General features: G+C 54.2%; 1 protein-coding gene across 1 annotated transcript; it reads left to right on the top strand.

Annotated features, from left to right (window-relative positions):
* The first annotated feature begins 584 nt into the window (after positions 1–584).
* SERPING1 (serpin peptidase inhibitor, clade G (C1 inhibitor), member 1) lies at positions 585–8,998 on the top strand. The gene is made up of 8 exons (XM_004683462.2): positions 585–656; positions 1,150–1,221; positions 2,502–2,931; positions 3,835–3,969; positions 5,288–5,491; positions 5,645–5,784; positions 7,143–7,362; positions 8,530–8,998. Exons 2-8 carry the CDS (start codon positions 1,168–1,170, stop codon positions 8,781–8,783), a joined length of 1,437 nt encoding a protein of 478 aa, XP_004683519.1. The 5' UTR covers positions 585–656; positions 1,150–1,167; the 3' UTR covers positions 8,784–8,998.
* Positions 8,999–10,435: the final 1,437 nt, after the last annotated feature.

Raw genomic sequence — 10,435 nt, 5'->3', positions numbered from 1 at the left:
GTTTATGGAAAAGCAACCTGCAGGTCACACAACAGGCCAGGCCTGTGGGGTCTTAAGCCCTCTTGCCCCCAACGGACACAAGCACTCCAGCTTGCAGTTTTTAATGGGAAGCAAGTACTTTCCAGGTGTACGTAAGGCTTGTCTGGGGCTCTGGAAACAGAACAGTCAGTGCCCCAGCAGAACAGGCACGAGGTCAGGACTGCGGAGGCTTAGTCTGGAAGCCAGACATGCTCACTGCTGGGCCAGGCTTTCAGGGCCTTAAGGTGTAGTTTCTTAACGCAAATGGGTCTGTGCTGCGTCACGAGGGTCAGCTGAGATGAGTCCTCTTGTTGGTATCAGCTGCCTGGAGATGGGGGAGGAAGCTTGGTCAGCAGAGAGCGGCACCCCATCTTCCCCCACCCATTTCCCAAGAGGCTTTGGACTACATCTTCCTACTGGCTGGAACAGCAGGCCCCAGCGGTCCAGTCAGCCCGGCCCATATCTGATTTACAGGAACTCACACCAGCGATCGATCATCCTTAATTTGTAACTGGGCAGTGTTCTGGGCTGGCCAATAGCTAAGACCCACCCCCCACCCCCAGACACCCCACCCTCCCCAGCCGTGGGGCTGTCCACTCAGTCTGCCCTGGAGCTGCCCAGCCAGCAGGAGTTTGGAGGTTTGGTGCTGGAGGGCTTGGGGAGAGGTCTAGGCAGGGAGGGGCCCCGGGGCCCCCACCTCCCCCAGCTTCCTGTTCCCTTTTATCTCCTCTGCTGCCTTGGCACCCTCCCTCCACTCCAGGCTTCTTCCTTCCCCTCCTGCTCCCTGCCCTCCTCCCCAGCAGTTGTACCCTGCTCTGCAGCCCCCGCCTCCCCATGCTTCATTGTTTGGCTAAAGCGGGACCCCCTTGAAGGAACAGATGGAGGAGACCCCGGCCTGGGGGTGGGGGAGAGAGCCTGGGCCAGCCGGTGCCGGGAAAGGAAGCGGTTTGGGGAAAACAAAACCGAGGGAGGAGCCAGGGAGAAAGTGGCCCTGGAGGGGGAGGGGAGGGGGAAAGGGTGGGGAAGGAGGCCGGTAGAGGGGGGGAGGGGGAGGGGAAGGGGGAGGGGTGGGTGCGGTGAGGCCCCCTGGGCCCTGGCTGGGAGCTAACTCCTCGCTGGCTGGCTTCGCAGGGCGCAGTCCCTGCCCAGATGGCCTCCAGGCTGACCCCGCTGACCCTCCTGCTGCTGCTGCTGCTGGCCAGGGTGAGTGGCCCCTTCCTGGGTAGGGGACTCCGATTAACCCTTCAGGCTCAGGACGTGAGAGCAGCTTTCCGGAGCGTGCGGGAAGTCCTTCTCCGACTCCCTGCCCCATTATGTAAGAGGATCAAGGAGACAAGATGGGCAACTTTTTGCGACATACCAATGGCAAACAGGGCTGGGGGGGCTGGCGGAGGAGACTTGCACCCCCACTCTGTGCCCCCTGATGGGGCAGGGGTGTGTGGTGGGAGTTAAGCCCAGGAGAGGTCTCAGTGGCCAGCAAGGTCAGGGGCAAGAGGAGCCCAGGCCCCTGGGAGCCAGGAAACAGGTGGGTGCTTAGTGAGTGGGAGTGTGTGTGACAGCCGTGGGCAGTGCCTTTTGAGAGTCTACAGATTGATGTGATGACCAGGGGTTCTGAGCCAGAGACCCAGGTTAGACTCTTGATTTCCCCTCTGCGGGCCCCCAGGCCCTGGGTTAGGTACTTAACAAGCCAGCACCTGTTGATCAGTGCAATGGATAGATAATACATGGCTTCACAGCCAGGGAAGAGGCTGATGGGGCAGATGAGTCACTGTTCCGAGGGCTGGCCCCGGCCTTGTGGCCTGCAGTATCTCCATGGCTTCCCCCTCAGGCCCCACTGAGGTCTTTACTGCCCCCCCTTCAAATAGCTCCTCCTCCCTCTAACACCCCAAAATGCCTCCAGATGGTGCCGGATGCCCCTGGGAAGTCAGAGTGTGCCTGATAATTTGAGGGTGACCCATCTATACTATTTCTTCTCCCCACTTACCCTCTTGGTTTCTTCCTCCAGTCTCTCCTTCCCCCCTGCCCCTCCCTCCAAATTTGTCCCTCCAAACAAATTTGGGATGCTGGTTGTTTTCTATAACTTTTCATAATTTAGAAAACTGGTGTTCTACTAGCTCTAATGCTGTACACGCAGGTAAGCTGAGACAGGCAGATAGCACAGAGAAAGGCAGGACCGTAGGTAAAGGACAGTGCCTACCCGGCTCCAGAGCTGCAGACGCTTCCTCACAGCAATTACTCCGAGCAGCACTGGACAGCCTCTTCAGCTGCAGAGAATGCCCCGGGCCCTCCCCCTGCAAGGCACCCCTCTGAAGGACTTAGTGGTGTCTAGGTCTGGCCCCCTGGCTCTCCCAGGAATTATGCTGTGGCACACGAGGATTATTCTGACACCTTCCACATGTGTTCCCACCTCTCACCCTGCTTTGCGTATCTGAAGGGACTGGCCTCCTAGGATGAGAAATGGAATTCAGTTTCTTGAACCGTAGGATAGCACCTGTTCCACTGAGAATGGAACCAGCCACAGCACCATGGAGCCAGAGAGCTTTGGAGGGGAAAGAAGTCAAGAGAACCTCTCGATGGACGATAGCCCCAAGAATATGTCCATTCAACACCCCGAAGCCTCTTCCGAAACCAACTCAACCACCATCATGGCCACTAACACCACTTTTGAAGCCCCCACACAGCCCACTACACCGTCCATCCAAACAACTGCCCAACCCACTTTTGCATCCTGCTTGGAGCCTCCCAAGTCCTGCTTCGACTTGGCGAATCATTCAGCGGAAGCCTTGCTGGGAGACTCTTTGGTGGATTTCTCCGTGAAGCTCTACCACGCCTTCTCGGAGCTGAAGAAGCCTGAGACCAACATAGCCTTTTCCCCGTTCAGTGTGGCCAGCCTCCTCACGCACGTCCTGCTGGGTAAGACTCTGACTGCTTTCTCTCCAGGTTGTATGTTAGACAGTCCCGTGACAGTCTCAACCCTGACCCCTACGAAGCCATGCCATGGAAGAAGCTAGAAAAAATGGGCTACATTTGGTGGCGGGAGAAGCACCTTCATTCTTGAACATTTATTTATCACTTTTTAAATATTTCATTTGTGCACACACAACTGGGGTACAGGTCAGAGGTATGGGGGGTGATTGGGGAGTAGAAGAGGTAGATCAACTGACATACACTGCTGAGGGGAGCAGGGGGCGAGGCAGGAGAGGTCTGCTGGGCCATGTGGGTCAGTTCCCTGGCTGGGAATCGAACTACTGCTGCAGGGGCTTCGGAGAGCTTCCTAGTGCTGATACTCAACCCCTTGCACCACCAGGGAGGGCCCTTGAACATTTATTTATACTTTTGCTTAATAATGATTTCATAGGCACTATTCCTTGCAAAATCCTATAAACTGTGCAAGAATATATAGAACCAGATTCCATAGCCAACCCTGATCAAGGGGTGAGGATAAGAGATAGACAGTGAACAGAATTACGAATGCTGCTTTTTTAGCTGTGTGACTTCGGGCAGATTACACACCTCTCTGAACCTGAGTCTTTATCTGGAAAGTGGAAATGGTTGAATCTACCTCAAACAACTAGGCAAATAGCCCAGCAAATAGCCTAAGCAAATGCCTGATTGAAGGTCAACAAATCTCCACCCCTCTGTCTTTCTGAGGACTCACAAGTCCCATGAGGGTAAGGAGTGGTTTGCTGCAAGCACTGGATGATGCTGAGGCTCCTCCATAGTGGGCAGCACCCTCCCGTTGCAGCCTGGCCCCTCAACCCTAGGCCCCATGGCTGTCCGCATGGCGCCTGCAGTTGCCCTGTCTCTGCCTCACAGGGGCTGGGGACAAGACCAGGAGGAACCTGGAGAGCCTCCTCTCCTACCCTGAGGGCTTCGCCTGCGTCCACGAGGCCCTGAAGGCCATCAAGTCCAAAGGCTTCACCTCGGCCTCCCAGATCTTCCACAGCCCAGGTGGGTGACCGGGAGGCAAGGCCTCCATGGGGGTCCAGATGTGGGGGAAGCAGCCGAGGGCGTGGGAACAGCTAGAACACCCAGAGCTATGGCATTGGTGGGGGGTAGTGCAGAGCAGCTGCGGGCCCCAGCAGAGCTGGCAGGTGGCTCCAGGAGAGGCCGAGGGCACCTTCCGCACCCATCAAGGCCTTTCAGAATGAGAATGTCCCTGGTCACTTCGTAGGACCAGAGGCTGGAGAGTGCTAAGCAAAATAGGTGCAAAAAGGTTTGCTAACTGTCACAGGGGACTCTTGGGACGCCTAGTCCTGTCCACTAGCTGGCTTTGTGCTTGCTTCTCTGTATTACATGTCCAATAGGCGCGAAAACTACGCTTCCAAAGCCACCTGAAGGCAGCTTATTTCCTGATTTTATTCCCCTGGGCCCAGGAGCTGCTTCGGGAGTCATGGGGATGGGGCCGGTGGGGTCTGGAGGCTGAGTGGGCAGTCAGGACCCACCCTGGGAAGGGGAGAGGGAGCCAGCTGGGCCCTGAGCACCGATCAGCCTCTGCCAGAGCCTCCTGGACCATATATGGGCTTGAGCCATGGCTGCATTTGGAAGTTTTGCAGCTTGAAAGGGTTTGAAAACTCCAGATCTAGTTTAACCCTTTCTTTAAATAAAGAGAAATATTTTTGCCTGTCTTTTTTCTCAATACCATGAAAGCAGTATTCATTGTGGAAAACAGAAAATAATAGAGAAGCAAAACAAATGGGAGAAAGAAAACTCACCTATTACCCATCAGCTAAAACAAACAAAAACACAAACCAGCCCACCGTTATTTTCAGAGGTGAGGAAAACAGGGCTCTGAGGTGTTCAGGGGACGTTGCATTTATATCTGCTATACATCCAGCCTGATCCTCTGTCTTTTCAGGTTAGTGGAAAATACCACTTTTTACACTATTACCTGTGCAGTCCAGTACAATTCTCTCTTTCTCTTTTTTTAAAGATTCAGTTAGTGATTCATACAGAACTGAGGTACAGGCCAGAGGTGCAGGTGCGGAGAGAGGCTTCACCAGAGACAGAGTGGGGAGCAGAACAGGCAGATCTACGAAGTACACTGCTGAGGGGAGCAGCGGGCGGGCCAGGAGAGGTCTGCCATGCTGTGGGGGTCACCCCCGGGGCGGCCATCAAACTCGCACGAGGTGGCTGCCACTAGCATGTGGTGCTGCGTCCTAACCGTTGCGCCACCGGGGAGGGCCCGAGCCTCCCCTTTCTGTGGTGATCAGTGTTCTAGACGGCAGAGGGTGCAGGACTCAGGCCTCTCCCTGACCCGCCCCTGCAGACCTGGAGCTGAAGAGCACCTTCCTGAACGCCTCTCAGAGGCTGTACGCCAGCCACCCCCAGGTCCTCGGCAACGACAGCAGTGTCAACGTGGAGCTCATCAACAGCTGGGTGTCAAAGAAGACCCACGGCAAGATCAGCCATCTGCTGGACAGCCTGCCCTCCGACACCCGCCTGGTCCTCCTCAACGCCATCTACCTGAGCGGTGAGGCGCTGGGCTTCTCTGCTCCACACTCCACACCCCGCTGGCTTCGCCTCCCACCTTCACAGAAAGGGGTCCCCCAAGCCCCTTCTAGCCCCTCTCCACCCCTTCCCTGCCCACTAGGGATGACCCCCTCCTCCTCTCCCTTCCCTCCAGCCAAGTGGAAGACAGTATTTAATCAGAAAAAAACCACGATGGAGCCCTTTAACCTCAGATCCTCCGTGATAAAAGTGCCCATGATGATGAGCAAGAAGTACCCTGTGGCGGGTTTCTCTGACCCGACTCTGAAGGCCAATGTGAGTGCTTGATCCTGCCTCCTGTCTCTGAGCCTTCTGGGGCCTTCTGCGCTGCTCTGGCCCCAGTCCTTGGGGGTGCACCCTGACTAATTTACCGTCTCTGCTCCTTCCAGCTCTAGCTGCGCCTAACTTTGCTCCTTCCTCCCTCTCTGGCTTCAGCTGAGGCAGGCATTGTGTCTTTGGGGCTGGAAAGTAGGAGGCTAAAATCTCTCGTCTCTCTCTGCTGCATCGAACGGCCAAACAGTGAGTTGTGTTCCTGTCCTGTGCATCTGCTTCTGTCCAGTCAGCCTGCCCAGAGAGTCTGCGTCTGTGCACAGCTCTGTACAACGTGCGTCTGTCAGTGACCTCATGGGTCGGAGTGTCCCCGTGTGCATACGTGTGGCAAGTTCTGTGTGTGCACACCCAATGGGTGAAATTCCTCAGCAGAAGTGGACCATTGTCATTCTTTCTCACTTTCTTTTTTAAGCTTTATTTTATTTATGCACACAAGAGCTGGGGTGTAGGCCAGAGGTGGGGAGTGTGAGAGGAGTCACGAGAGACAGAGTGGGGAGCAGAACAGGCAGATCTGCTGAAATACACTGCTGAGGGGAGCAGTGGATGCGACAGGAGAGGTCTGCTGCGCCCTGTGGGTCACCTCCCCCGCTGGGGATGGAACTTGAGCTGCAGAGAGCTTCATAGTGCTGAGACTTACCCCTGCACCACCAGGGCGGCCCTGGATCAGTGTCATCTCAATGGGTGAGGTGGGAGGGAAGACATCATGGAGCTCAGGACTGACAAGCTGGCTTGTGCCCACTCACCAGATAGCTCTGCCATGTTCAGACAGCGAGACACTGACCTGTAAGGCCGAACAGTTGGGACAACCCAGGACTTATTGCCAGAAGGCAGTAAGTAAAGGATCTGTGCTAGAATATGCCAGGCTTGATTTTTTTGCTCAGATTTTCTTTGCTCAGATTTTCATATGCATTTTCCTCCTTCTGATTCAGGTGTCATCTCAAAGGCGGAGACACCTTTCTTCTCCTTAAATGTCCTTCTGTTTTATCCCAATCATGGTGCTTACCATTGTCTGAAATTGCGTTGCTTATTTGCTTATAATATTGTCTGTCTTCCTAAGATACTATCTCTGTTTTGGGGAATAGCGACCTTGATTTTCATATTTCCTCCTGTATCCCCAGTGCCTAGACAAGTTCACATCGGAGTATGGTAAATGCTCGTTATACGTTTGCTGAACAAACGAATGCAGCAGAGTCTGGTCTGACTGCTGCTTGTTGAAATAGTACAGACAGCAAGGATGACGATGGCCTTGTGACACAGGGTAGGAGCTGTGTGGGGAAACTGACAAGGTGTGTTTCTTCCCCTAGATCGGGATGCTGCAGCTTTCCCACAACCTGAGCTTGGTGATCATGGTGCCCCAGCACTTGAAGTACCATCTGGAAGACTTGGAACAGGCTCTCAGCCCCACTGTCTTCAAGGCCGTCATGAAGAGGCTGGAGCTGAGCAAGTATCAGCCCACCCTCCTGATGATGCCCCGTATCAAAGTGATGAGCAACCAGGACATGCTGCCCATTCTGGAGAAACTAGGTGAGCCATGGTGGAGCAGGTTTACTCCCAGGCCACCAGCGGAGAGCAGCTGGGAAGGGCTCGTTCAATCGGGGTGAGCATTCCAGGTTATTTTTTGTATCCATCATCTTGGATTGTCCCAAGGAGCAGATGCAGTGATCCCCGTGGGTCATCAAGGAACCTGAGACTCAGAAAGGTCTACGTGACTTACCCAAGGTCCCTTGAACTCATTCAGAGTCAGCCAAACATCAGTCAGCTCTCTCGACTGTCTCCACTGTGGTTCACTGTGAAATAGACACTGGGACAGGGGGCCCGGGTGTGCTGCGGGTGCTCCTTTCCCAGAGGTCTCTAACACTCGGCCACCCCAGGAATGTGCAAGAAGCTAACCTGGGTAAAAAGCTCGGGAGGGCTCTTAGCTTGGGAGGGGTCATTCCGCCCCTTGGCAATCTTGTGCCAAGATAGACTGCTTCCCTTTCTCTTGTAGAACATGACTTCCTAATAGGTGATCTCATTCCCTAGGATCTGACATCACCCCTTTGCAGATAATGATTTCATCTGATAACAGCTGACCTTCCTCTGATATATTACCTCACTCCCAATGTCCTTGTTGCCAAAGAATCAATGACATCCTTTTTAGGGTTTCTGGCATCATTAAAAAAAAAAAGATGTCTGTATTTATGTATACAAGAACTGGGGTACAGGCAAGCAGTGCAGGGGATAAGAGGACTCACCAGAGACAGAGTTGGGAGCAGAACAGGCAGCTCTACTGAAATACACAGCTGAGGGGAGCAACAGAGGCCAGCTTGCACCCTTCACTCTTGTCTGCTGCACCCTGTGGGTCACCTCCCTGGCTGGGGATCAAACTCATGCTGCAGGACTGCAGACAGCTTCATAGTGCTGAGACTTAACCCGTTGCACCACCCGGCAACGCATTTGGCATCATTTTTTGAGCATTTTGGAGGGAGAAGATGAAGCCTCTCACTTCTCAAGAGAGGTATGGTTGAAGTGAAGACGGGGCCACTGATCAAGGACCCCACAGACTGGACCAGAGGGCTCCATATATTGTTTGATAAGGAAGAGGTAGGAGGAAGAACGTGATAAGACTCAGGACCAACCTAGAAAACTCAGGACAGGTCTCCAGCAACAGAAGTTTTCCTGATGTTTGATTGCTTGTTTTCTGTGCCTTAGAATTCTTTGACTTTAGCTATGAACTTGACCTGTGTGGGCTGACAGAGGACCCAGATCTTCAGGTCTCAGCGATGCAGCACCAGACCTTGCTGGAGCTGACGGAGTCCGGAGTGGAGGCGGCTGCGGCCACCGCTGTCTCTGTGGCCCGAACTCTGCTGATCTTCGAGGTCCAGCAACCCTTCCTCTTCGTGCTCTGGGACCAACAGTACAAGTTCCCTGTCTTCATGGGGCGGGTGTATGACCCCAGGGGCTGACGAGCCAGCAGGGCGCGTGGGGTCAGCCTGCACCCTTCACTCGCCTGCCTGGACGGGCCCCGAGCCACCTGCTGCCCAGGTCTCCGGGGTCCTGTCATCCGGGGTCTGGCCAAAGGACCTGTGTCTGTCTCTTCCCTGTGACCCTCCAAAGCACTTTGTACAGCTTTCTTTGTTTCACACTCACCACACTACAAATAAAGCCTGGCAGATCATGGCATCCTCTCACTTACCTTTCAGGATAGAGGACAAGCACGCTTTGGACTTTGTCTGTGCTACATGTGACTGTAACAAGTTACTCCCAGCTTTGCTGCTTCAAAGAGCAACCATTTATTTCACACAAGCCTGGGTCCCGCTGACTGGGCTGGACCAGGATGTCTCCCTGGGCCGGCTTGCACGTTGAAAGGTGGTGTTGGGTTGGGGAAGGACTCACAGGGCAGGCTAGTGGTGCTCTCCATCTCCCTGCTCTGCAGTGGGACAGTTCCAAGAACAGCTCATCTTTTTCACATCTCCACCTCTCTGCTTGGGTCAAGTCTTCATTTCCCATCAGTCAAAGCGAGTCATGCAGCCAGACCTGGGGGGAGCCCTGCCACAGTGCCCTGGCTAAGTCACCAGTAGGGAGAGACTCAAAGTGTGGCACAGCCCTTGCCACACCCTTCTGCAGTGACTGACAGCAGTAGAGACAGGTGTCCAGGTGGCTGGGAGCCCACAGGTGGTCTGCCCGGACTCCGCAGGCATTTAATCCTCACAACTTTTATCTGGTAAACTGAGAGCAGTTGAACGTCTTGCTCAGTGTCGCTCCTGGGAGGAATTGCCAGACAGGAACCTGCAAAACCATCTCTGTGACCTCTAAGTCTGAACTCATAGCCGCCACCTTCTGTGTTTCTTTCTTTCTTAAAGATTTATTGATGCATACAGAACTGGGGTACAGGCCAGGGGTACAGGGGTGGTGAGAGGCTTCGCCAGAGACAGAGTGGGGAGCAGAACATGCTGACTGACAAAGTACACTGCTGAGGGGAGCAGCGGGCGGGTCAGGAGAGGTCTGCCGCGCCCTGTGGGTCACCTCTGGGGTAGGGGTCGAACGCATGCTGCAGTGGCTGAGGCCAGATTGCAGTTGCATTAACCAGTTGCGCCGCCAGGGAAGGCCCCATCTTCTGTGTTTCTACCTCTCTCCCCTAAACCCACCCTTCGCTTGATGTTTCATTCATTTGTTCAGCAAATAGCCTAGCACTTGTCAGGCTAAGTGTCACTGACATAAAAATTGGGTTCTACCTCCAAACCTTAACATTTGTTGGGGGCCAGGGTTGGGAGTACAACTTCTTTTGGGGGGGATAGATGACCGTTCCATCCCCAAATGTCCATTCCATCTCTGAAGAAATCTCTTGGCACCAATTGGGAATGTGAACAAGGAGAGTCAAGAGGTAGCAAGGGATTCTGGGCCCTCCCTGGTGGCGCGATGGGTTAAAGCTCAGCACTATGAAGCTATCAGCAGCCACAGCCCAGTGAGATTTATTTATGCATAAAAAACTGGGGTGTAGAAAGAAAAACGGGTGTAGGCCAGGGGGTGAGAGGATTCACCAGAGAAAGTGGGGAGCAGCACATACAGATCTACTGAAATACACTGCTGAGGGGAGCAGCGGGGAGACAGGAGAGGT

The sequence above is a fragment of the Condylura cristata genome, unplaced genomic scaffold (genome assembly GCF_000260355.1).
Source record: "Condylura cristata isolate star-nosed mole 26May11 unplaced genomic scaffold, ConCri1.0 scaffold00015, whole genome shotgun sequence".
Classification (NCBI taxonomy): domain Eukaryota; kingdom Metazoa; phylum Chordata; class Mammalia; order Eulipotyphla; family Talpidae; genus Condylura; species Condylura cristata.
This window is presented reverse-complemented; position numbering and strand designations above follow the sequence as displayed.

Excerpts from the sequence above, each read along its gene's own strand:
- SERPING1 (XM_004683462.2), top strand. The coding sequence starts at position 1,168 with ATGGCCTCCAGGCTGACCCCGCTGACCCTCCTGCTGCTGCTGCTGCTG. Across the intron at positions 2,932-3,834 it reads CCTCACGCACGTCCTGCTGG|GGGCTGGGGACAAGACCAGG; the intron begins GTAAGACTCTGA and ends TCTGCCTCACAG. Across the intron at positions 7,363-8,529 it reads GCCCATTCTGGAGAAACTAG|AATTCTTTGACTTTAGCTAT; the intron begins GTGAGCCATGGT and ends TCTGTGCCTTAG.